Below are 26718 nucleotides of genomic sequence, written 5' to 3'. Positions count from 1 at the left end.
TGCTGCAGATTTAAAGGGCCAGTACCCATAAAGCTCTTGGCTTATAATACTGCTGTCCTGTTATAGAAGTAGCTAATATCCATCAAACACATAAACATAAGTTACTGGAGTCCCTCAGTGCTATACTAACCCATTGGAGGCAAGTAACTTATCGTGTACTGTAGGGATTAGGAGTCTTCCGCCCTCCAGCTGTTTCAAAACTACAACTCCTATCATATCTGGGCAGCCAAAGCTTTAGCTGCCCAGGCATGATGGGAATTGTAGTTATGCAACAGCTGAAGGTTCCCCATCTCTGGTGTACCATCTTGCTCTCCTGCTTCTGATAGTTTCCTAACATGTGGGGTGATCCTATGAGGCACGTTTTTGTATAGGTTCCAGTCACTTGCACTGGAGTGTGAGATTTCAAACAAAGTTGCAGCATGGCGCACTGTAAAAAATGCAAATACTTCTACAAAATCAGACCAGCAGACGCTTTACATGAAGTTGTATGGAATTCTGTATTTTGTTTGTTCAGAATAAATTATAAAACATAAAGTGCTGCCGTGAGGCCACAAATAAAATATACAACATCAAATAAAAACTTCCAGTGTGTACCATTAGGGGGGGTTAATGGAAAGCGCTCAAGTATTGGCAGGAATTTAGGGGGTGATAAGTGCAGTTTAGGGGGAGTGATCGCCCTGACATATTGGCGAGCATATAATGTAACACGTGCGGTTGGGTGCGATCACCCTCTTACCCCCACCAGTATGGACACAACTAGACACAAATCGCCTGATGCCTGTTAGTCCTCAGTAGTTTTCACATATAACATGTCAAAAGGCTTTAAAAGGGGAACACCACCCGAACGCTGAAAATACAACATTAGGGATCTGTAAACTCCTCCCACTTCCCATCCAAGTGAACTAAACATATCTGAGATCAGACATATAGGAGAGTCCTGCAGACAGTGCTGCACTGGTTATAAGGCAGTACCGGGGTGGGGCCTTGTTCTTACATCACTTCCTGTTGTCAGGAGGATAGCAGGAAGAGGCGGAGACTTCCAATCTCAGATGTAGGGTCCTGAATTACTCAAAAGTTGGGACGGGTTAGAGATAAAGTTCTGTAAGTGGTGTTCCCCTTTAAGGTTTATTCCAGTGGCCCTGACCTTTAACCCACATCCCATTACTGAACGTTTCCATGTTATGCGCACATGTATGTCTGCTTTTCTCATCACAATGTATTTGGTCCATTGTATGTGGTAGTCAGTGCAGAAGGGAGCAGTGATCCCTTTACTCAACAATATCTAAGGAGGGGACCAGCGATCCCTCCACCTGCAATATCCAGAGTAGGGAGTGTATCAGTATCCAATAGAAGAAGCAGTGATCCTTTCTCCCATAGTATTAGAGGAAGCGGTGATCCCTTTTGGCCACATTATCTAGTGGAAGAAACAGCGATCCCTCCACTTACAGGATCCAATAAGAGCAGTGATCCCTCCACTTACAGGATCCAATAATAAGAGCAATGATCCCTCCACTTACAGGATCCAATAATAAGAGCAGTGATCCCTCCACTTACAGGATCCAATAATAAGAGCAGTGATCCCTCCACTTACAGGATCCAATAATAAAAGCAGTGATCCCTCCACTTACAGGATCCAATAATAAGAGCAGTGATCCCTCGACTTACAGGATCCAATGAGAGCAGTGACCCCTATGCTTCTATGATCCAATAATAAGAGCAATGATCCCTCCCCTTACAGGATCCAATAATAGCAGTGATCCCTCCCCTTACAGGATCCAATAGTAAGAGAAGTGATCCCTCCCATTACAGGATCCAATAATAGGAGCAGTAATCCATCCACTTACTGGATCCAATAATAGGAGCAGTGATTCCTCCACTTACAGGATCAAATAGTATAAGCAGTGATCCCTCCCATTACAGGATCTAATAATAAGAGCAGTGATCCCTCCACTTACAAGATCCACTAGTAAGAGCAGTGATCCCTCCACTTACAGGATCCAATAATAAGAGCAGTGATCCCTCCACTTACAGGATCCAATAATAAGAGCAGTGCTCCCTCCACTTACAGGATCCAATAATAAGAGCAGTGATCCCTCCACTTACAGGATCTAATAATAAGAGCAGTGATCCCTCCACCCAGAGTGTCCTGTGGACTGAGCGGCAATTCTTCCCCATTATTGGATGGACACAGCATAAGTCCAGTGTAAGTACCAAATCCTCAAACTGTAGAATCAGAGTAGGGAGCATCGGTCCCTCCACCCTCACTACCCATTAGAGGAAGCAGCAGCTGTATGGTTAAATACTGGCATTGTTCTTTAACAATGTGCTCTTGGCACTGGAGGAAGCTCACGTACCATCTATGTCTATGGTCTGACCCATACTGAAGGGGGGGCTCCACCTTTCAACAGTAAGGATCAGTTTTCGCTCTTTTACCAATGTCCCTTTAAACAGAGAAGCAATTGTTACTGGTTAGGGCCCCATGCACACCTCAGGAAAATCTATTTCATACAATTCGATGAAATACTGACCGTTTCCTGAAGCCTCCTGATCAGTGTTTCCTGACCGTTTCCTGAAGCCTCCTGATCAGTATTTCCTGACCGTTAAAACATGTGCCTGGGGCCTAAAACCTAAAGCAAGAGGATAATACTTCCACACATGGGCCACTCCTGCCCCAGCTCACTATTATGGGGGCTCCAATTAAAATCTGTTACAAGTGGGTTCAATACAAGTGTATCTGACCCAGAACTGACTTTTCATCATCAGGTGGAATGTCCCTTTAAATACTGGTGCCAAGATGATGAATCTGCCATTAGCTGCATGACTAAGCTTGGAGTGATCCCTACCTACTGTATCTATGTACCAGATATATTAGACCAGTGTGCTGACCCCAACAGCCATTACAATGTTACATCACTAAACGAGGCAAGGCTGGCACAGCATCCAGCAGGTGGAGCAGCACTGCATGACATCCAGCAGGTGGAGCAGCACAGCATCCAGCAGGTGGAGCAGCACTGCATGGCATCCAGCAGGTGGAGCAGCACAGCATCCAGCAGGTGGAACAGCACAGCATCCAGCAGGTGGAACAGCACAGTGCAGCATGACATCCAGCAGGTGGAACAGCACAGTGCAGCATGGCATCCAGCAGGTGGAGCAGTACTGCACAGTATCCAGCAGGTGGAGCAGCACAGCATCCAGCAGATGGAACAGCACAGTGCAGCATGACATCCAGCAGGTGGAGCAGCACAATGCAGCATGGCATCCAGCAGGTGGAGCAGTACTGCACAGTATCCAGCAGGTGGAGCAGCACAGCATCCAGCAGGTGGAGCAGCACTGCATGGCATCCAGCAGGTGGAGCAGCACAATGCAGCATGGCATCCAGCAGGTGGAGCAGTACTGCACAGTATCCAGCAGGTGGAGCAGCAGAGTGCAGCATGACATCCAGCAGGTGGAGCAGCACAGTGCAGCATGACATCCAGCAAGTGGAGCAGCACAGTGCAGCACAGCATCCAGCAGGTGGAGCAGCAGAGTGCAGCATGACATCCAGCAGGTGGAGCAGCACAGTGCAGCATGACATCCAGCAGGTGGAGCAGCACAGTGCAGCATGACATCCAGCAAGTGGAGCAGCACAATGGAGCACAGCATCCAGCAGGTGGAGCAGCAGAGTGCAGCATGACATCCAGCAGGTGGAGCAGCAGAGTGCAGCATGACATCCAGCAGGTGGAGCAGCACAGTGCAGCATGGCATCCAGCAGGTGGAGCAGCACAGTGCAGCATGACATCCAGCAGGTGGAGCAGCACAGTGCAGCATGACATCCAGCAGGTGGAGCAGCACAGTGCAGCATGGCATCCAGCAGGTGGAGCAGCACAGTGCAGCATGACATCCAGCAGGTGGAGCAGCACTTCACATTATCTAGCAGGTGGAGCAGTATAGCATCCCGGCACATTCATCCTGGTCCACAATCTTACACATTTGGCATTTGGTCCTGGCGCTTGTACCTAAATTCATTTTAAACACATTTAACTTTTTTCCCTAAAAATAAAATCTGACCTGTAATTCTAAAACTGAAGAAAAAGTATCCCTGTCATAAGTAAGTGCACCCCTATCACCTTGCTCCAGAGTATCGCATGGTCCTATGGTTTGCTGCTGACAGACCCTATACAGTGAGGTCCCTACCATATATAGGGGGGGCCGCCCATCCCCCCCATGAGTCCTGACAGGCACTGATCCCACTGTGTATAATGACAGACCCTATACAGTGAGGTCCCCCTAGGAGTCCTGATGGGCTCTGATCTCACTGTGTATACTGACAGACCCTATACAGCGAGGTCCCCCTATCTCCCCCATGAGTCCTGACGGGCTCTGATCTCACTGTGTATACTGACAGACCCTATACAGTAAATGATAAATCCCGGCACTCGCTATTGTCAATGCTTCTTCAATTTATTATAACATAATATACGAACGCTGCACGCGTTACGACCCTCCGGTCTTTCTCAACAGCATGCTGTTGAGAAAGACCGGAGGGTCGTAACGCGTGCAGCGTTCGTATATTATGTTATAATAAATTGAAGAAGCATTGACAATAGCGAGTGCCGGGATTTATCATTTATTGGTCTATCATTGTGGCCACGAGCACCGCACCACTACAAGTGCTGGAGTGCCGGTTGATATATACAGAGACCCTATACAGTGAGGTCCCCCCATCCCCTCCATGAGTCCTGACGGGCTCTGAACTCACTGTGTATACTGTCAGACCCTATACAGTGAGGTCCCCCCATCCCCTCCATGAGTCCTGACGGGCTCTGATCCCACTGTGTATACTGTCAGACCCTATACAGTGAGGTCCCCCCATCCCCTCCATGAGTCCTGACGGGCTCTGATCCCACTGTGTGTACTGACAGACCCTATACAGTGAGGTCCCCCTAGGAGTCCTGACGGGCTCTGATCTCACTGTGTATACTGACAGACCCTATACAGCGAGGTCCCCCTATCTCCCCCATGAGTCCTGACGGGCTCTGATCTCACTGTGTATACTGACAGACCCTATACAGTGAGGTCCCCCCATCCCCTCCATGAGTCCTGACGGGCTCTGATCCCACTGTGTGTACTGACAGACCCTATACAGTGAGGTCCCCCTAGGAGTCCTGACGGGCTCTGATCTCACTGTGTATACTGACAGACCCTATACAGCGAGGTCCCCCTATCTCCCCCATGAGTCCTGACGGGCTCTGATCTCACTGTGTATACTGACAGACCCTATACAGTAAATGATAAATCCCGGCACTCGCTATTGTCAATGCTTCTTCAATTTATTATAACATAATATACGAACGCTGCACGCGTTACGACCCTCCGGTCTTTCTCAACAGCATGCTGTTGAGAAAGACCGGAGGGTCGTAACGCGTGCAGCGTTCGTATATTATGTTATAATAAATTGAAGAAGCATTGACAATAGCGAGTGCCGGGATTTATCATTTATTGGTCTATCATTGTGGCCACGAGCACCGCACCACTACAAGTGCTGGAGTGCCGGTTGATATATACAGAGACCCTATACAGTGAGGTCCCCCCATCCCCTCCATGAGTCCTGACGGGCTCTGAACTCACTGTGTATACTGTCAGACCCTATACAGTGAGGTCCCCCCATCCCCTCCATGAGTCCTGACGGGCTCTGATCCCACTGTGTATACTGTCAGACCCTATACAGTGAGGTCCCCCCATCCCCTCCATGAGTCCTGACGGGCTCTGATCCCACTGTGTGTACTGACAGACCCTATACAGTGAGGTCCCCCTAGGAGTCCTGACGGGCTCTGATCTCACTGTGTATACTGACAGACCCTTTACAGTGAGGTCCCCCCATCCCCTCCATGAGTCCTGACGGGCTCTGATCTCACTGTGTATACTGACAGACCCTATACAGTGAGGTCCCCCCATCCCCTCCATGAGTCCTGACGGGCTCTGATCTCACTGTGTATACTGACAGTAAAGTGTAAACTCGCTTATACATGGTTGACCGGCATCTGCAGCCAGAACTTCCACCATAGGGATTGTGATGAAGCCGAGGGTGATCCTGGGCGAGTGCAGAAGTCCGGCGTCTGAAATGTATAAATAAAAATAAAAGGCAAAAAATGTAAACATAAAAAAATCCTGAATGTCTGGAAGAGATGGCGGGTAAGGAGCGGAGTACAGTACGTTCTGCCATCACTTCCTAGCATCACAAGGAGGGTATTAAACCCCAGTAGTACCTTAATCCCGCCCCATTCTTTGGACCCACCCACATGGGCAGGACTTAATCACACTTCCTGTCCACATGGGCAGGGCTTACTCCACATTCCCCACCCACATGGACAAGGCTTATTCCAAGTTCCTCCCCCTATGGGCGGGGTTTACTGCCAGTCCCCTCCCACATCCCTCCCATAAGCTGTGTTGTCTCCAGCTCCCCTTCCCGCATAGGCTGCATTTGGCCCAGATACCCAGGTAGCACAGCTGCGTTCAGCATCTTCACAGGCTGTAACCCCCGTCCAGCAGAGACTGTCTGGCTCTGGTCCCTTGTTAAGCCAAGCTTAGATTGGCCCTATAATCCCCCTATCCAGGATTTGGCTGAATCTCCCTTCAAGCACAGGCTGCTCGATCCACACATCCCAGACTTTGTTGGTTCCCCCGTCCACAATGAAGTGGGGCGCGTCTTCTTCTTGACAACGTTGGGGGACAGCGGGGGTCACTGGACCGGATTCACAACCAGGACTTTGCACTGGCGCTTTGCAATTTTATCCAGAGACAGTGCGGCCCGCTCAGGGGGCAAATAAAGTGGTCGACCCAAGGGGGATCCTACAGGCGGGGTGATAGCGCGTCGCTCCATCACACTTCCGGTCCTGCAGAGGGGACACAAACAGTAAGACACAAAGGCTGCCACCATGATGACCCACGACACCTTCATTTACAGCTCCTCCTCTAAATATATGTAACCAAGGTCATGGTTTACTCATACAGTCATTGATATGAGGGGTGGGGAAGCTGCGGCCCTCCAGCTGTTGCAGAACTACAATTCCCATCATGCCTTGCTGAATATAGTGTGTGTTGAGGAGCAGCTGTATGTATACCCCTCAGAGGTGTTAGTATCTCTTACCTGATGAGCTGCCCACGAGGAGGCTGCTGGTGAGAGAAGGACTGCGACCTCCCTAGAGCGCCCCCTTGCTGCTGTCTCTCTAGGTCCCTCAGGGCAGGGCTGCTGGGACTACTCCTGCGTGAGACAGGACGGGCATCCGGAGGGGCCTGAGATACACTGGCTGTAAACTGCAGCTTCAGCTTCATGTGCTGGCTGAGCTATAGAGAGAGGAGAGTTATAGGTGACACCAGAAGACAACAGCTTATCCTATACAAGTCTCAGTGTCCTGCACCCCAAGTGTCAGCATGTCATTGTCCTGTACCCCAAGTGTCAGCATATCATTGTCCTGTACCCAAGTGTCATTATCCTGTATCCCAAGTGTCAGCGTGTCATTGTCCTGTACCCAAGTGTCATTATCCTGTATCCCAAGTGTCAGCGTGTCATTTTACTGTACCCCAAGTGTTAGCGTGTCATTATCCTGTACCCCAAGTGTAACTGTGTTGTTATACTGTACCCCAAGTGTCATTATCCTGTACCCCAAGTGTCAGTGTCATTCTCCTGTACCCCAAGTGTCATTATCCTGTATCCCAAGTGTCAGCGTGTCATTTTACTGTACCCCAAGTGTCATTATCCTGTACCCCAAGTGTCATTATGCTGTACCCCAGGTATCAGCATGTCATTATCCTGTACCCCATGTATCAGCATGTCATTATCCTGCACCCCATGTATCAGCATGTCATTATCCTGTACCCCAAGTGTCATTTTACTGTACCCCAAGTGTAAGTGTGTCATTCTCCTGTACCCCAAGTGTCATTTTACTGTACCCCAAGTGTAAGTGTGTCATTATCCTGTACCCCAAGTGTAAGTGTGTCATACTGTACCCCAAGTGTCAGTGTCTCATTATCCTGTACCCCAAGTGTCATTATACTGTACCCCAAGTGTCAGTGTGTCATTATCCTGTACCCCAAGTGTAAGTGTGTCATTATCCTGTACCCCAGGACCTTACCTCAAACAGCCCGGCCTTTAGCGCCATGAATGTGACCCCGATGGTGACGGAGCTTCCTTTGCGGCAGAACCCCAGACTATTAATAGGCGTGTAGCACACCACAGCCTCCTGTGCTGCCTGTGTGACCCGCCGCTCCTCCTCTGACAGACATCGACCTGTGAGGAGAACAGGACACGTTACACCAGACTCCCCTCCCCCAGCACTACCTGCACTCCATGCTGTGAATAACACTCACCACCTGCCGCCATGTTGGTGTCTGGGGTCCAGACCAGTCGGACAGCCAAGAAGTCCTGCAGGTCATTCAGCAGAGTGTAAGTAACACGGAATGGTGTATGCGTCTGTACCGGGGAGTCACAGCGGGCCGTCATCACAAACCGTGGCCGTTCCAGACGAATACTTGGGAGTCTGAAAGAGGAATAAGCAATAAGGATATAGGGGATACTGCTGGCGCCACCTACAGGCTCCCAAGGGACGGACTTACTTGTAATGGGTGTATATTCCAGATGTAAATGGCAGCTTTGGGGTGGACCAGTGAATTATAGCGATTAAAGGAACCTCAAGACCCTAAGAAACAGAAAAATGATGATGAGGAGGAGGAGTAGTGCCCACCCAGATACAATGTAAAGAGCCACTCTGCTTTATACTGCAGCTCTGCTCAGATCAGCTACCTCTACACATCAGCAGGACACATGTCTACCTTCCTGATAGTTCTTTACATTGTATCAGTCTGACGTCCATACTATTTAAAACTGTCAAGACTGGATACAAATTTAGCTGAATATTCCTATTCACTGACAGATATCGGAGATCTCAAAAATGGTGAAGTATGAAAGCTGCTTGAAGCCTTCCTGAAGCCTCCTGATTCCCGACAGTATAAACTGACATGGAGGTGTGAGGGGGCCTAAGGCTACATTCACATGTCCATAGTGCATCAGTAGTGCTCCTCGCTTTACAGAGCACTACATTAAAGGGGTATTCCCCCAAGAGCTAAAAAAATAAAACTACATCTCCCATGATGCAATGCTTATGTCTGATTGGTCCATGATGTAGCACAGCTGATATCCCCAAGATATAGCAGAGTTGAGTGCGCTGCATAGCAGAGTTATGTGAGTTGTGAGGTTAGGAAGGGGAGCTGTAGAGGCGGTTGTACCGCTGCAGGGGGGGTGTTGCGGTGCCGTGGGTGAGTCGCGGTGGGGGGCATTGGGAAACGGTCTTTGCCGGGTGCCGTGGGTGGGTGGCGTGGGCGGGAGGTTGTGGTGTCAGTGCCGCGGGCTAGTCACGGGGAGTGTAAGATGGTCCGCGGGTGAGTCCCAGGTGCGGATGCCACACGCCACAGCGAGTATTGGGGGGCGGTGTTTGCGGGGCTGATGCCGCCAGCAAGTCACGGGGGTGGGGGGATGGGGGGTGACTGCGGGTGAGTCTTTCCCGCTGCAGCTCCGATCTCCCACTGCAGCACCGGACACAGATCACTGGAACAGGAGCGCTCACCCGTGGCACACACACGGTGCTCACAAGACCCGCCTGGTGAGCGCCGGGTGTGTGTGCCGCGGGTGAGCGCTCCTGTGCTGTGACACTTCTCCCTCCACACACACAGCCGACGGCGCCCTGACCTGTGCTGTAATGCCAATGCTGACAGGCAGCAGGGGCAAAGCACAGGACCGGGCTGGCACGGAAGCTAGAGCAGGCACAGTCGGCTGTGTGTGTGGAGGGGGAAGTGTCACAGCGGGCCGGGGGATCATAGAAGCGGGCATCTTTGGATCTGGGCAGGCCGGGGAAACACAGGAGCGGGCATGGTTAGATCTGGGGGGGGAGGTACCTGGCCGGGGGATCATAGGAGCGGGCATGATTAGATCTGGGGGGGGGAGGTACCTGGCCGGGGGATCATAGGAGCGGGCATGGTTAGATCTGGGGGGGGAGGTACCTGGCCGGGGGATCATAGGAGCAGGCATGATTAGATCTGGGGGGGGGGGAGGTACCTGGCCGGGGGATCATAGGAGCGGGCATGGTTAGATCTGGGGGGGAGGTACCTGGCCGGGGGATCATAGGAGCGGGCATGGTTAGATCTGGGGGGCAGGTAGCGGGTCGGCGGATCATAGGAGCGGGGAAGCTGAGGGAGACTGTAGCTATCCTCCCTCTTTTCAGTGGGCTGGGTTAACTCAGCCCATTGAAGAGATGGAGGACACGTGATGCCGTCTCGGAGGGTGCGGGCCAGGAGCAGGGAGTGTGTCGGGTTGGACTGAGAGCTGATGATTCTATGCCTTTGGTGGGGGTAAATGCATCTAGATAACAGCAAAACTGCTGCTGGAAAGATGGAAAGCTACAGGTGGGCAGCATATTAATGCAAAAATAAAATTTTGGGGGGAATACCCCTTTAAAGTGTCACTGTCGTTTTTTTGTTTTTGTTTTTTTGCAGAAATCAATAGTCCAGGCGATTTTAAGAAACTTTGTAATTGGGGTTATTAGGCAAATCTGCCATTATCTGCAATCAAAAAGACTTTCCCCAGGTCCCCCCTCCCTCCTCTCTCTCATCCACTGCTTATTATCAGGAAATCTCAACTCTTTTACATCAGTTGGGCCCTGTGTAATCTATGGAGAGGGGAGGGGGGGGGAGGAGGGAGATTAGTGGCCAGCAGAGAACAAAGGATTACACAGCGGGACCTGTGTGAAAGCAGATATTAAGAGGTCAGTGCTGACTTCAGAGGAGATAGCCCGGTGATGTAGCTGTTAATTAACTGTTTGTTGTCCTGTTTTGGTGCCTCATCTCCCTCCACCCCTCCCCTCTCCATAGAAAACCAAGAAGACAAGGGGGAGAGCTTCAAACTGCTTTTTCATGATAAAAATGCATTTTTCGCCTAATTACAATTACAAAGTTTCTTTAAATCGCCTGTACTAAAAAAAAATTAAACGACAGGTACACTTTAAAGATAGCGACCTGTAAGGATGTGAGAACGGGCCATTAAAATGTTTTGGTCCTTTCCCTATGATCCTATTCACTACAGATGTGTAGTATAGAGGATTGAAAAAGTGTCATGCTTGATACATATTGGGCTCACCTCTTTGGCATCCTCCGGGGGGCGCTCTCCTGTCTGCAGCTGGAATAGGAAGTTGTGCTCCTCCAGGGAGCAGAGCATGCTGGGTAACTGGGATGAGCAGCTGTGAAGGCGTAGGAAGGAGGCCATACTGATGTCTCCTGACTGGTGACTGGACGGAGAGAAGAGGGCATATGACACGAGGGTCTGAGCTTAGGTCAGGGAGAGAAAGTTGAGGGGTGACTGCTATTAAAGGGAAAAACCATGTCCGCTTTCTTCCAGAAACAGCACCACCCCTGTTTTCAGGGCTCTATTACACGAGATTATCGTGCAAAAAATCGTTCTATTGTTCAAATGTAAAAAATAATCGTTCTGTGTAATTGCAGGCAACGATCGAAAAATCGTTTGTATGTCTTGATTTAGATCTGAACCTAACATTATCGCTAATCGTTCCCTGTAATTCCACAATCGTTAGCTCAAGTTCCGCATTTATTCACTAATCGTTCAGTGTAATTTCACATTGTTCATTGTTTTGCTGGGATCAGAAGGAATAAACAATCATAGCAACGATAGAAACTAACGACCATCGTTCTGCGTAATATGGTGAACGATTTTAGGTTAACGATTAACAATCTCGTTTGCGGTTGTTTATCGTTAGTCATTAAAAATCGCTCCGTATATTAGGACCCTAAGTCTGGGTGTGGTTTTGCAACTCAGTTCCATTAAAGTGAGTAATGCTGCATTTACATGAAGCGATAATTCGCCCAATCAATCGTTTATCAATTTTGAAGCAACAATTTTGTTTTTATAATGATCAGCGTTTAGACAAATAAATCGTTAGAAAATTCGTTATTGCGATCGTTTTTAAGATCGCTTAAGCCCATCTCACACATAGGGTGAATCTTTGAAAGACTGTTTAGACGAAGCGATCTGCGAATTTTTAGCGAACGACGATTTGAGAACATGTTGAAAGTTCAAAATAAACGTTCTTTTTGCTCGTCGCTTGATTGTTCGAGCCGATTATCGCTCAAATGCGATCATTTCGTGTAAACGCACCATTAGTGCAACTGCAAAACCCACTCAAACTGGAGACAAGAGTGGCGCTGTTTGTGGAAGAAAGAGACCATGTTTTTCGAATCTTAGAAACCCCCTTTAAAGGGACAGCAGAAAAGGGCAAAAGGAGTATCACTGCTGAGATAGCAGCATATACAATTTTATAGCACAGCATCCATGTAATACTATGATGCCGGGGCCCTCCTGTAGGGAACATGCAAACAGCCTCCGTATCTCAGTATCCAATCACCTCTATGTCACATAGGGCTCTAGGAGGCTGAGATACGATGGGCTGTTTGCCGGCGTCCTCTTCCATCCACCACAGAGGGTGTCATCTCATCCACTTACCAGACATTGTCCACAAGGAGCACAGAGCCGTCGGGCATGACAGGCAGGTAACTGGCATTGAAGTTGGGGAGGATCCGGACATCCCGAATACAGAGTTCATCCTGAGAGGAAGTGTTCAGCACTGAGAAGGGAGAGAGATGGGGTGAGGGCAGATGTACCACCACGTCACCCACCTTTACTGTCCCCCCTCGTCGCCGGGGTCTCACCTTTCAGAGCTGTGAGGTGTTTCCCGGACACGTTGATCTGACGGCACCTGAGGGTGGGAGGTGGGAGCACGGTGAGGAGGGTACTCACTGCGAGAGAGAAGAGAGGTCAGTCAGGCGGAAGGCAGGGGGCGCTAATGTTAATACAGGAAACTAAGGGGTGGGGGGGGGATGAGATACAGAAAGGCACATGAAAGGAGGAAGGATGAGATACTGAGGGAGGAAGAGAGGACATAAGAAAAAGACAGCTCAGCAGTGCATGGAGGAAGAACAGACATGGAACAGAAGAAGGAGAGGAAGAGGAAGTAAGGGAGGGGGGTGAATCAGGCAGGAAAGAAGGAAGAGGAGCAACCAGATATGGAAAGACCACATGATAGAAGTCTACCAGCATGGAGAGGAAGGGTCTTATACCAATGTACTGTACCCCCACTAATGGACTAGATGAGAGGTGGGGTAAAGGGGGAGGTGTGTCACAGGGATGTACATATATATTTATAAACCTTTATCAAACATGGTGTAAAGTGAGCAGGACAATTAAGGTACCTAACGAAATGGGTGGAAGCAGGGGTTCTCCCGAACAGAGAACACTATCTAGTTCACTTCTTGGAGCTTAAACATTTATGGCCAATCCTTGAAGGAGGGTTCCTACCCAAATCTAAACTCCTTCCCCTCCACACGTCAGCTCAAGTCTGATCAGCGGTTCTGAAACTGACTCAATATAATGAAGTAATGTTAGAGACACCACTATGGTATCACCCCCACCTACCCCATTTTTCTGGATCACTAGAACCACATTTCTGGATACAGCATGATTGACCTAGAAGCTCTATGTACAGATATCTACAATTGCGCCACGCATTTAGAGACCAGTTTCCGGGACCTCATCTCCCCTTTTCCAATTACCCACTAATAGGTGTGTTTAAATCTCAAGGCCCTCGTGGGCTCATCTCAGCTCTGTATGCATTTATGATTCAGGCTAGACTGGCATGCAGTCCTCTGAAGGTGGAGGAGTGATGGAGACAGGCTTTGGGTGCTATGGAGGTCTGACCTCCTTTCGTCCCATCTCTCAGTTTCGCCAGCTGCTAACAATCGCATGACACAATTGTATATAACGCACCAATGTTACCTTACGCCAACACGTATGTTTAGAATGGGGCTCTACCCTACAACAGAATGCCACAGGTGCAGGCACCCAGATTTTTGGCATATGATGTGGGCATGCCTGGCGATCTCCAGTTTTTGGTCAGCAGTTACAAATCAACTATCTCAAATGATAGGGATTCCGGTTCCATGCTCCCCGAAAATTTGTCTTTTAGGCCTATTAGATGAAGAGAGCTGGCCACATTATCATAGAATATTTCTCAGGGAGTCCTTATTTATGGCGCGCAAGGCGGTGGCGGTGCGATAGATGGACGTCAGACAATGGAAAAAACTGACTAATACTGTCCTTTCGTTTGAATATGTTGTATTTAAGCACAGAGGATGCCCAGGGAAGTTTAATAAAGTATGGGGATGGTGGTGTACTTCTCCGCTAACTAACTTCCAACCAAGCCGCTATGTGAGGCTAAATGATGATGATAGAACCTGAGCCCTGGAGGGGCATTACCCCTCTCTCATGGTCATTTATGATGATGTCATTCCTACATGAGATGATATTAATGTCTGCACTTTTCTTTCATTGTATTCTTTTGACTGGTGGTTCCAGTTATTTATACCGATAGACGCCATGCTTTGTTATTTCACAGATAATGTACCAGTTGTGTGATTACTTACTTTCCTTTCCGAACTATTCTTTGTCAAAAGATAAGACGTATTGCTGTATGGAAAGGGTATTGTCTGTATTATGTATCTCCTTCAATAAACTCAGTTTAAAAATAAAAACATGGTGTAAAGTGAAACTGGCTCAGTTGCCCCTAGCAACCAATCAGATTCCACCTTTCATTCCTCACAGACTCTTTGGAAAATGAAAGGTGGAATCTGATTGGTTGCTAGGGGCGACTGAGCCAGTTTCACCTTACGCCATGTTTGATAAATCTCCCCCCCCCTTGTGTCTTTTATATTCTGCTCTGTAATGTAATGAGATGTTCTGCGGAAACCAAATGAGGAAGTGAAGAAGCCGACGGGAAACACGTCCGCAGGGACAGATAAGAACCGCAGCCCCCTCCCCCTATACTAGAGGTGGCTAATGTGTGTACCATGGGGGGCTGCTGCAGCTGGGATGTGTAACAGCAGGAGGGCACCTATCACCTAACTGCTGCAAAACCTCTTTGAAAACAAATAGAGGAGGTTTACATTAGTGACTGACAGGACTCTTCTCCTGAACCCCATCAGATCACTGGGTCACCTGACTGCCCATGTCTACACCTGACTCTACCCCTCCCCCTATACCGGGGGTCTCTTACAGCTCTTCCACCCCGTAAGTACTATAGGACTGGCAGAAGTGCATGACTCACCTTGAGCCTTGAAGGTTGCCTGCTCCTCCTTGAAGATCTGACCTGGAGTGGAGTTGAGCAGCAGAGAGCGATATCCGAGGGTCCTCACCCGAGACTGCTCCGAGTCCCTCTTCCAGACAGTGACCACTATCTGCGGGAGAGGAGCAGGTTAGTGTATAATCACTATACAATCCAGCAGGAGAGGAATCTCTGCTGACCCCTGAGACCACTGGGGGAGCGCCTGCTGACCAATGAGACCACTGGGGGAGCGCCTGCTGACCAATGAGACCACTGGGGGAGCGCCTGCTGACCAATGAGACCACTGGGGGAGCACCTGCTGACCAATGAGACCACTGGGGGAGCACCTGCTGATCAATGAGACCACTTGGGGAGCTCCTGCTGACCAATGAGACCACTGGGGGAGCGCCTGCTGACCAATGAGACCACTGGGGGAGCGCCTGCTGACCAATGAGACCACTGGGGGAGCGCCTGCTGACCAATGAGACCACTGGGGGAGCGCCTGCTGACCAATGAGACCACTGGGGGAGCGCCTGCTGACCAATGAGGCCACTGGGGGAGCGCCTGCTGACCAATGAGACCACTGGGGGAGCGCCTGCTGACCAATGAGGCCACTGGGGGAGCGCCTGCTGACCAATGAGGCCACTGGGGGAGCGCCTGCTGACCAATGAGACCACTGGGGGAGCGCCTGCTGACCAATGAGACCACTGGGGGAGCGCCTGCTGACCAATGAGGCCACTGGGGGAGCGCCTGCTGACCAATGAGACCACTGGGGGAGCGCCTGCTGACCAATGAGACCACTGGGGGAGCGCCTGCTGACCAATGAGACCACTGGGGGAGCGCCTGCTGACCAATGAGACCACTGGGGGAGCGCCTGCTGATCAATGAGACCACTGGGGGAGCGCCTGCTGACCAATGAGACCACTGGGGGAGCGCCTGCTGACCAATGAGACCACTGGGGGAGCGCCTGCTGACCAATGAGACCACTGGGGGAGCGCCTGCTGACCAATGAGGCCACTGGGGGAGCGCCTGCTGACCAATGAGGCCACTGGGGGAGCGCCTGCTGACCAATGAGACCACTGGGGGAGCGCCTGCTGACCAATGAGACCACTGGGGGAGCGCCTGCTGACCAATGAGACCACTGGGGGAGCTCCTGCTGACCAATGAGGCCACTGGGGGAGCGCCTGCTGACCAATGAGACCACTGGGGGAGCGCCTGCTGACCAATGAGGCCACTGGGGGAGCGCCTGCTGACCAATGAGACCACTGGGGGAGCGCCTGCTGACCAATGAGGCCACTGGGGGAGCGCCTGCTGACCAATGAGGCCACTGGGGGAGCGCCTGCTGACCAATGAGACCACTGGGGAAGCACTCTTTAAAGCATGGTGGACACAGAGACCCCTTACACCAATCAAAGAAAGGATGTGGTGTATATTATGGGGGAAGAGCTGCAGAATAATAAGCCAGCAGGTGGATTTGGGATCCCCGGGCACTTACCTTGGCTTTAACTGTGGTGGGTGGCAGGCGATCCAGAGAGACGGAGAGGGGGAAGATGACCTCATCACAGGAGACCACGGGGTCAGTGACTGGCGTCTGAAAGAGACAGGGAAGTAATAAGCGGGCGGCAGAGAGGGAGAGGACTCACAGACCAGACACTGATGGATACGGACGGGCAGGAGGTGTCAGGTTGACAGGCAGGAGGTGTTGGGGTGACAGGCAGGAGGTTATGGGGTGACAGGTAGGGGTGTGAAAGGCAGGAGGTGTCAGAGTGACAGTCAGGGGGGTGTCGGGGTGACAGGGGGTGTCGGGGTGACAGGCAGGAGGTGTCGGGGTGACAGGCAGGGGTGTGACAGGCAGGAGGTGTCGGGGTGACAGGCAGGGGGTGTCGGGGTGACAGGCAGGGGGGTGTCGGGGTGACAGGCAGGGGGGTGTCGGGGTGACAGGTGTCGGGGTGAAAGGCAGGAGGTGTCGGGGTGACAGGCAGGGGTGTGACAGGCAGGAGGTGTCGGAGTGACAGGCAGGGGATGTCGGAGTGACAGGCAGGAGGTGTGGGGGTGACAGGCAGGAGGTGTGGGTGTGACAGGCAGGAAGTGTGGGGGTGACAGGCAGGAGGTGTGGGGGTGACAGGCAGGAGGTGTGGGGGTGACAGGCAGGAGGTGTGGGGGTGACAGGCAGGGGTGTTACAGGCAGGAGGTGTCGGGGTGACAGGCAGGGGCGTCCCGGGGTGACAGGCGCCGGGGTGACAGGCAGGAGGTGTCGGGGTGACAGGCAGGAAGTGTCGGAGTGACAGGCAGAAGGTGTTGGGGTGACAGGCAGGAGGTGTGGGGGTGACAGGTAGGAGGTGTGGGGGTGACAGGCAGAGGGTGTCGGGGTGGGCAGGGGGTGTCGGGGTGACAGGCAGGAGGTGACAGGCAGGAGGTGTCGGGGTGACAGGCAGGGTGTGACAGGCAGGAGGTGTGGGGGTGACAGACAGGAGGTGTCAGGGTGACAGACAGGAGGTGTCAGGGTGACAGAAAGGAGGTGACAGGCAGGAGGTGTCAGGGTGACAGATAGGAGGTGTCGGTGTGACAGGCAGGAGGTGTCGGGGTGACAGGCAGGGGGTGTCGGGGTGACAGGCAGGGGGTGTCGGGGTGACAGGCAGGAGGTGTCGGGGTGACAGGCAGGGGGGTGTCGGGGTGACAGGCAGGGGGTGACAGGCAGGAGTTCACAGGCAGGAGGTGTCGGGGTGACAGGCAGGAGGTGTCGGGGTGACAGGCAGGAGGTGACAGGCAGGAGGTGTCGGGGTGACAGGCAGGAGGTGTCGGGGTGACAGGCAGGAGGTGACAGGCAGGAGGTGTCGGGGTGACAGGCAGGAGGTGTCGGGGTGACAGGCAGGAGGTGTCGGGGTGACAGGCAGGAGGTGTCGGGGTGACAGGCAGGAGGTGTCGGGGTGACAGGCAGGAGGTGTCGGGGTGACAGGCAGGAGGTGTCGGGGTGACAGGCAGGGTGTCGGTGACCGGTCTTACCCCCAGGGCGCCCCCCTGCGGTGGCGGCTGCTGCTGCTGGCTGAGGATGGCTCTGCACCCCCGGTAGGCGCCCCCGGTCTCCCCGCCGCTCTCGTCCTCCTCCTCGGGCTCCTCCTCCCCGGGGCACACACTGGCCAGGGCGGAGAGAGAGGCGGCCAGCGGCGCCCAGGAACAGCTCTCGGTCCCCGGGCTCTCCTGAGAAGTGTCACCGCGGCAGAAGGCCTCTGACCCCGCCCTGTCCTGTCCGGCCTCCCCGGCACTCCGAAGCCGCAATACCAGCAGGAAGCGCAGCGTCTCTCCCAGGTAGAGGTGATTGCGGCGGGGGAGGGAGCGGTACCGGCCCGGGAGGTCCGCCGGTAACACGGGACATGCCGGGAAGATCATCGAGTAATCGCACTGCGACTCCATGATGAGATCCCGGCAGGGGAGAGCAAGCGAGCGCCGAGAGATGGCGCCCAACCCCGCAGCAGTACGCAGGGCCGGAGCGCTGAGACTGGAGCGTTGCCTAGCAACAGGCGCGACCAGCCGCCAACCGAGTCTGGAGCCTAGCAACAGTAGGAGCAGGCCTAGTAACGGATGCTGAGGGAGACTGGTAACCTAGCAACGGGGTTCAAAGGCTGTATCATAGCAACGGGGGGGATAGCTAAATGTGAGGAGCAGAGTATGGTACCCACCAGTATACAGTCATCTGCGGGGCTGTATCTAAGCCTGACTGTACAGGCCCAGTATCTAAGCCTATCATGTGTGATACTTGTTCCCTAAATAGTGTTTCTAAGCCTCCCATATGATACTGTCTGGTTCAGTCAGTGTATCTAAGCCTCCCATGTGATACTGTCTGGTTTAGTCAGTGTATCTAAGCCTCCCATGTGATACTGTCTGGTTGAGTCAGTGTATCTAAGCCTCCCATGTGATACTGTCTGGTTGAGTCAGTGTATCTAAGCCTCTCAAGAAAGACACTGTCTGTGGAGCTTCTGTATCTTAGGCTGATGTGTGTGATACTGTTTGCTGAGTCAGCGTATCTAAGCTTATTGTCAGTGAGTTGAAGTATCTAAGTCTATCATGTGTGATACTGTCTGCTGAACTGGTGTATCTAAGATTATCTTGTTTGATACTGTCTGATAAACTGCTTAATCTAAGCCCGTAATGTGCGATACTGTCTGCTGATGTGTTGTATCTAAGCCTTTCCTGTGTGGTACAGACTGTGCAGGCATTGTATCTAAACCTATAGTGTGATATGTCCTACTGACCCTCTGTATCTAAGCCTATCCTGTGTGGTACAGACTGTGCAGGCTTTGTATCTAAACCTATAGTGTTATATGGTCTGCTGACCCTCTGTATCTAAGCCTATTATGTGTGATACTGAATGCCCAGGTTCAGTATCTAAATCTATAATGTGTGATACAGTCTGCTGATTTGTTGTATCTAAACTTATGTGAGATACGGGAGACCAGGCTAACCTGATACAAGGGGCAGAGGCTGAGCATACACAGACCCCCATTATACCCTGATACAAAGGGCAGAGGCCGGGCATACAGAGACCCCCATTATACCCTGATACAAGGGGCAGAGGCCGGGTATACAGAGACCCCCATTATACCCTGATAGAGGGGGCAGAGGCCGAGCATACAGAGACCCCCATTATACCCTGATACAAGGGGCAGAGGCCGGGTATACAGAGACCCCCATTATACCCTGATACAAGGGGGAGAGGCCGGACATACAGAGACCCCCATTATACCCTGATACAAGGGGCAGAGGCCGGGTATACAGAGACCCCCATTATACCCTGATACAAGGGGCAGAGGCCGGGTATACAGAGACCCCCATTATACCCTGATACAAGGGGCAGAGGCCGGGTATATAGAGACCCCCATTATACCCTGATACAAGGGGCAGAGGCCGGGTATATAGAGACCCCAATTATACCCTGATACAAGGGGCAGAGGCCGGGTATACAGAGACCCCCATTATACCCTGATACAAGGGGCAGAGGCCGAGCATACAGAGACCCCCATTATACCCTGATACAAGGGGCAGAGGCCGGGTATACAGAGACCCCCATTATACCCTGATACAAGGGGCAGAGGCCGGGTATATAGAGACCCCCATTATACCCTGATACAAGGGGGAGAGGCCGGGCATACAGAGACCCCAATTATACCCTGATACAAGGGGCAGAGGCCGGACATACAGAGACCCCCATTATACCCTGATACAAGGGGCAGAGGCTGAGCATACAGAGACCCCCATTATACCCTGATACAAGGGGCAGAGGCCGGACATACAGAGACCCCAATTATACCCTGATACAAGGGGCAGAGGCCGGGTATACAGAGACCTCCATTATACCCTGATAGAGGGGGCAGAGGCCGGGTATACAGAGACCCCCATTATACCCTGATACAAGGGGCAGAGGCCGGGTATACAGAGACCCCCATTATACCCTGATACAAGGGGCAGAGGCCGGACATACAGAGACCCCCATTATACCCTGATACAAGGGGCAGAGGCCGGGTATACAGAGACCCCCATTATACCCTGATAGAGGGGGCAGAGGCCGGGTATACAGAGACCCCCATTATACCCTGATAGAGGGGGCAGAGGCCGGGTATACAGAGACCCCCATTATACCCTGATAGAGGGGGCAGAGGCCGGACATACAGAGACCCCCATTATACCCTGATACAAGGGGCAGAGGCCGGGCATACAGAGACCCCCATTATACCCTGATACAAGGGGCAGAGGCGGGTTATACAGAGACCCCCATTATACCCTGATACAAGGGGCAGAGGCCGGGTATACAGAGACCCCCATTATACCCTGATACAAGGGGCAGAGGCCGTGCATACAGAGACCCCCATTATACCCTGATACAAGGGGCAGAGGCCGGACATACAGAGACCCCCATTATACCCTGATAGAGGGGGCAGAGCCCGGGTATACAGAGACCCCCATTATACCCTGATACAAGGGGCAGAGGCCGGGCATACAGAGACCCCCATTATACCAGTCAGTGAGGGAGACCCCCATTATGCCAGTCAGTGAGGGAGACCCCCATTATGCCAGTCAGTGAGGGAGACCCCCATTATGCCAGTCAGTGAGGGAGACCCCCATTATGCCAGTCAGTGAGGGAGACCCCCATTATGCCAGTCAGTGAGGGAGACCCCCATTATGCCAGTCAGTGAGGGAGACCCCCATTCCTATTAGATTTGTAATTTCTGCTAAAATCATCCTACTTAAAGGTATTATCCAGGATCAGAAAACATGGCTGATTACTTTCAGGTTGTGTGCGGTATTGCAGCTGAGTAAATCGAGCCAGGCTGTAATACCTCACACAACCTGAGGGCAGGGGTGGCGCTGTTTTTAGGAGAAATCGGACATTTAAGAAAAAAATCTTGGCTAAGCGCTTATTTTTAGCCTGGGTTATTGCTGACACAGGGGTAGTCACCAACCATGATAGAAGCACAAGCAAAATGCACAGTGTGAACCCAGGCTAAGGCTGCTCTGCAGTGTGCCGTGCAGCTGAGCTTAGCAGAGGCAGCAGAGTGGAGTTTAGGAAATGGAAATGCAAGTACAGAGCTGAGTATGGTGGATGTAGCAGAGCTGAGTATGGTGGATGTAGCAGAGATGAGTATGGTGGATGGATCAAAAATTAGTATGGTGGATGGATCAAAAATGAGTATGGTGGATGCAGCAGAGCTGAGTATGGTGGATGCAGCAGAGTGGAGTTTAGGAAATGGAAATGCAAGTACAGAGCTGAGTATGGTGGATGTAGCAGAGCTGAGTATGGTGGATGGATCAAAAATGAGTATGGTGGATGCAGCGGAGATGAGTATGGTGGATGCAGCAGAGCTGAGTATAGTGGATGTAGCAGAGCTGAGTATGGTGGATGTAGCAGAGCTGAATATGGCGGATGTAGCAGAGCTGAGTATGGTGGATGTAGCAGAGCTGAGTATGGCGGATGCAGCAGAGATGAGTATGGCGGATGTAGCAGAGCTGAATATAGTGGATGTAGCAGAGCTGAATATGGTGGATGCAGCAGAGCTGAGTATGGTGGATGCAGCAGAGCTGAGTATGGTGGATGCAGCAGAGCTGAGTATAGTGGACGCAGCAGAGCTGAGTATAGTGGATGCAGCAGAGCTGAGTATGGTGGATGCAGCAGAGCTGAGTATAGTGGATGTAGCAGAGCTGAATATGGCGGATGTAGCAGAGCTGAATATGGCGGATGTAGCAGAGCTGAGTATGGTGGATGTAGCAGAGCTGAGTATGGCGGATGTAGCAGAGCTGAGTATGGCGGATGCAGCAGAGATGAGTATGGTGGATGCAGCAGAGCTGAGTATGGTGGATGGAGCAGAGCTGAGTATGGTGGATGCAGCAGAGCTGAGTATGGTGGATGTAGCAGAGCTGAGTATGGTGGATGTAGCAGAGCTGAGTATGGTGGATGCAGCAGAGCTGAGTATGTTGGATGCAGCAGAGCTGAGTATGGTGGATGCAGCAGAGCTGAGTATGGTGGATGCAGCAGAGCTGAGTATGGTGGATGCAGCAGAGCTGAGATAAATGCAGCAGAGCTGAGTTTGTCATTTGTCACCCATGATGTGGATTTCCACATGACTGCAGGTAACCCGTCCGCAGTGTTGTAACCCGGCTCCTTGTCATATGTGATGTAGATGGCTTCATAGCGATACAGTCCGTATAGTTATAGGAATTCTTTATAATAGAACAATACACAAGAGAGAGGAGGGAACACGGGTCTCCTGTGGTGTCTGTGAGGTCACTGAGCGGCCTAGCCCCCCCTGCAGGGCTGACATTCTATGTAAAGCAGATGTGGGGGTCACTGCCTGGGGGGGATTACTAGAATACAGGGGGGGGGGCACAATTCCTGGAACTAGCAGAGAGAGTATACAGGGCTCCGGCTATATCCCCCTGACTGCCATAACACACTGTTCCTGCTGGTTGTCACCCAGCTTTCCTACACCTCTCACACAGTTATATGGAGGGATCAGTATCACAAGGCAGGAAAGTGGGGTACTATGGCTGAAAAGAATATTTCACACCGTGAAATAAGTAGGATTTAAAGGGGTGATCGACAGAATCTTTACCCTTTTGGCAAATAACAGGACTTATTAGTCCTATAGTGGTACTTGTGTCAGAAAGTTATACAAATTTGTAAATTCTATTTAAAACTTATCAGCTGCTGTATGTCCTGCAGGAAGTGGCGTATTCTTTCCAGTCTGACACAGTGTTCTCTGCTTCCACCTCTGGTTTTCTATAGGGATTTGCTTCTGCTATGAACAGTTCCTGACATGGACAGAGGTGGCAGCAGAGAGCACTGTGTCAGACTGAAAAGAATATACCACTTCCTGCAGGACATACAGCAGCTGATAAGTACAGGAAGGCTAAAGATTTTTTTAATAGAAATACATTAGAAATCTATATAACTTTCTGAAACTAGTAAATGTAAAAGAGAATGTAAGTGCTGTGCAGCCTGGGGACCCACACTGTGGACAGATCTTGCACAGACATAACATACAGTTGTACTCACCTGACTGTATGAGTCCTATTATACGGAGTGATTTTTAACGATTAATGACTAACGATAAACATTTATCGTTAGTTTATCGTTAACCTGAAATTACACATATTACACAGAACGATGGTCGTTAGTTATGATCGTTACTATGATCGTTATTGCGATCGTTACTATGATCGTTTATTCCTTCTGATCCCAGCAAAACAATGAACAATGTGCAATTACACTGAGCGATAAGTGAACTAATGCGGAACTTGAGCGAACGAACGTGGAATTACAGCGAACGATTAACGATAATTTTAGGTTTAGCTCTAAATCAACGATCAACGACACACAAACGATTTTTCGATTGTTGCCTGCAATTACACAGAACGATTATTGTTTAAATTCAAACGATTTAACAATTTTTCGAGTCCCATGTAATAGGGCCCTAAATCTGTAGTATATGGCACTACTAGAAGGGGTTAGGGCCCTATTACACGAGACGATTATCGTGGGAAATATCGTTTAAATTTAAACGATAATCGTTCTGTGTAATTGCACATAACGATCGAAAAATCGATCGTGTGTCGTTGATTGATTTTGAGGCAACAATTTGTTTTTTTATAACGATCAGCGTTAAGACAAATAAATCGTTTGAAAAATCCGTTATTGAGATCATTTTAAGATCGCTTACGCCCATCTCACACACAGGGTGAATCTTTATAAGACGGTTTACACAAAACGATCTGCAAATTTTTAGCTAACGACCAACGACGATTTGAGAACATGTGGAAAGATCACAATGAACGATTTCTCGATCGTCGCTTGATCGTTCGCTGTGTTGACACGAGCCGATTATCGCTCAAATGCGATCGCTATTGCGAAAATTTGAATGATAAACGTTCCATGTTAATCGCTAAAAATCGCTCCATGTAATAGGACCCTTAGAGCATCTTATATTTGTCTCTATCTTAGGCTGGGTTTACATATATAAGTTTGCATCAGTTGCGTTTTTGTCTAAAAACTGACCACAACTGATGTCACAACTGATGCCAAAAATGCATCAGTTGCCATCAGTTTTTCTATCCTTCTTTTCATTAAAAACCATCAGTTTCCATCAGTTTCCATCAGTTCCCATCAGTTGTCACAAGTTTCTCTCATCAGTTGACATTTTTTTCCCCAGTATGTTTTCCTGTCAATTTCAATGGGATTTGCGGGGGAGCGCACAGGGGGGCTATATACTAATTGGGGGAGCTCACAGGGGGCTATATACTACAAGGGGAGAGCGCACAGGGGGATATATGGGAGGGGGAGAGCGCACAGGGGAGCTATATGGGAGGGGGAGAGCGCACAGGGGAGCTATATGGGAGGGGGAGAGCGCACATGGGGGGCTATATACTACTGGGGGAGAGCGCACGGGTAGGCTAAATACTACTGGGGGGGCAACAGGGGAGCTATATACTACTGGGGGAGAGCGCACAGGGAAGCTAAATACTGCTGGGGGTGCAACAGGGGGGCTATATACTACAGGAAGAGGAACAGGGGGGGCTATATACTACTGGGGAAGCAACGGGGGGCTATAGGGGAGGGGGAGAGCACACAGGGGGAGATATATGTTTATTTTTTTACATTGTGCTGCTATTTGCCTCAAAGCCGGATGCCAGAGCTGAACAGCATGCGTCCTGCCCGGCGAGGCATCCGGCGCTCCATTCACTTTAGTGGATGCGGGGCCGCACAGGAGGACGCTGCATGCTGCGTTCTCCCTTGCGGTCGGTCCGGCGGTGCGGCGTCACTATTTACACGCCCCATATATTGAACGATCCCATTGAAAACAATGGGATCAGTTTAATAATGCGTTTCCCTCCGGCGCTTTTCTCATGCGCCGGAGGGAAACGCCGCGCACCGCCGGACAAATGTAAACCTGGCCTTACAAGATCAGTTTTCCACTTTTTTCCATGCAGTATGACAGTAATCCTGATGGTCATTGTAGACACTAGGGGGCGCTGTTAGATAACATATCAGAGCACAAAGTAAACCTTACACTGAATCCATCTATAATCTGCAGACTCCACAGGAGCCCCACAGCCAGGACTGTGTTACTACACACAGACCCTCACCCCACTTGGAATGTACTGTAACAAGTGGGTGGTCTTCACTAAGGATGAGCGCCCCCCAATATCTGCTTTGAATCACCTGTCAATTCAGTTTATATTCAGTCACCAAGTCAGTTGTTACAGTGTAAAGCTCTGGTTAAACAGATGAGATTAGTAGTGTAAGAAGGGATGGTGTACCGAAGGAGGGACTCTTTCTTTGACAGATGTCCCTGCTCCTGTACTTTACATGGTATCCTATGCTATTGCTGCCACATATCAGGCTCATCCTGGTCCGGAGCTGATGTCTGCACCTCCCCCTGTAGCTGACATACAGACTGCCCTCCCATCAGCCGCATGGCCTAAAGGCATCATGTACACAGTATAACATGAATAACCTACATGTATGTGCAAGAAGCAGCCAATAAATCACTCAGATAAGCATCCAGTCCATGCAGACACCTTCAGAGGAGACCTCCTCAGTCTTAGCAGGGGTGTCAGTACTTTTGCAAGGGAAGATTTTCTTTTGCAACGCTGGGTTCACACTACGTATATTTCAGTCAGTATTGTGGTCCTCATATTGCAACCAAAACCAGGAGTGGATTAAAAACACAGAAAGGCTCTGTTCACACAATGTTGAAATTGAGTGGATGGCCGCCATTTATTGGCAAATATTTGCTGTTATTTTAATTTAAAACAAAGGCTGTTATATTGAAATAATGGCCGTTATTTACCGATATATGGCGGCCATCCACTCAATTTCACCATTGTGTGAACAGATCCTTTCTGTGTTTTTAATCCACTCCTGGTTTTGGTTGCAATATGAGGACCACAATACTGACTGAAATATACATAGTGTGAACCCAGCCTTGAAAAGCAGTAAAGTGAGCAGCAAAAAGCAGGGAAGGAGAGAGAGCAA

General features: G+C 50.6%; 1 protein-coding gene across 1 annotated transcript; it reads right to left on the bottom strand.

The window, feature by feature from the left end:
- Positions 1-5656: 5656 nt before the first annotated feature.
- TRAPPC14 (trafficking protein particle complex subunit 14) lies at positions 5657-18690 on the bottom strand. Its single transcript, XM_069980624.1, has 11 exons — positions 18198-18690; positions 16690-16785; positions 15198-15327; positions 12748-12834; positions 12542-12662; positions 11165-11312; positions 8593-8675; positions 8347-8516; positions 8112-8266; positions 7127-7323; positions 5657-6872 (listed from the first exon to the last, which is right to left on the bottom strand). The coding sequence occupies exons 1-11, from the start codon at positions 18603-18605 to the stop codon at positions 6719-6721; spliced, it is 1749 nt and encodes a 582-aa protein (XP_069836725.1). The 5' UTR covers positions 18606-18690; the 3' UTR covers positions 5657-6718.
- Positions 18691-26718: the final 8028 nt, after the last annotated feature.

This window comes from Dendropsophus ebraccatus, chromosome 1, assembly GCF_027789765.1.
Source record: "Dendropsophus ebraccatus isolate aDenEbr1 chromosome 1, aDenEbr1.pat, whole genome shotgun sequence".
In the NCBI taxonomy this organism is placed as follows: Eukaryota; Metazoa; Chordata; class Amphibia; order Anura; family Hylidae; genus Dendropsophus; species Dendropsophus ebraccatus.
This window is presented reverse-complemented; position numbering and strand designations above follow the sequence as displayed.

Excerpts from the sequence above, each read along its gene's own strand:
- TRAPPC14 (XM_069980624.1), bottom strand. The coding sequence starts at position 18,605 with ATGGAGTCGCAGTGCGATTACTCGATGATCTTCCCGGCATGTCCCGTG. Across the intron at positions 15,328-16,689 it reads CCACCACAGTTAAAGCCAAG|ATAGTGGTCACTGTCTGGAA; the intron begins GTAAGTGCCCGG and ends CCTCTCCCGCAG. Across the intron at positions 8,517-8,592 it reads GGAATATACACCCATTACAA|ACTCCCAAGTATTCGTCTGG; the intron begins GTAAGTCCGTCC and ends TTCCTCTTTCAG.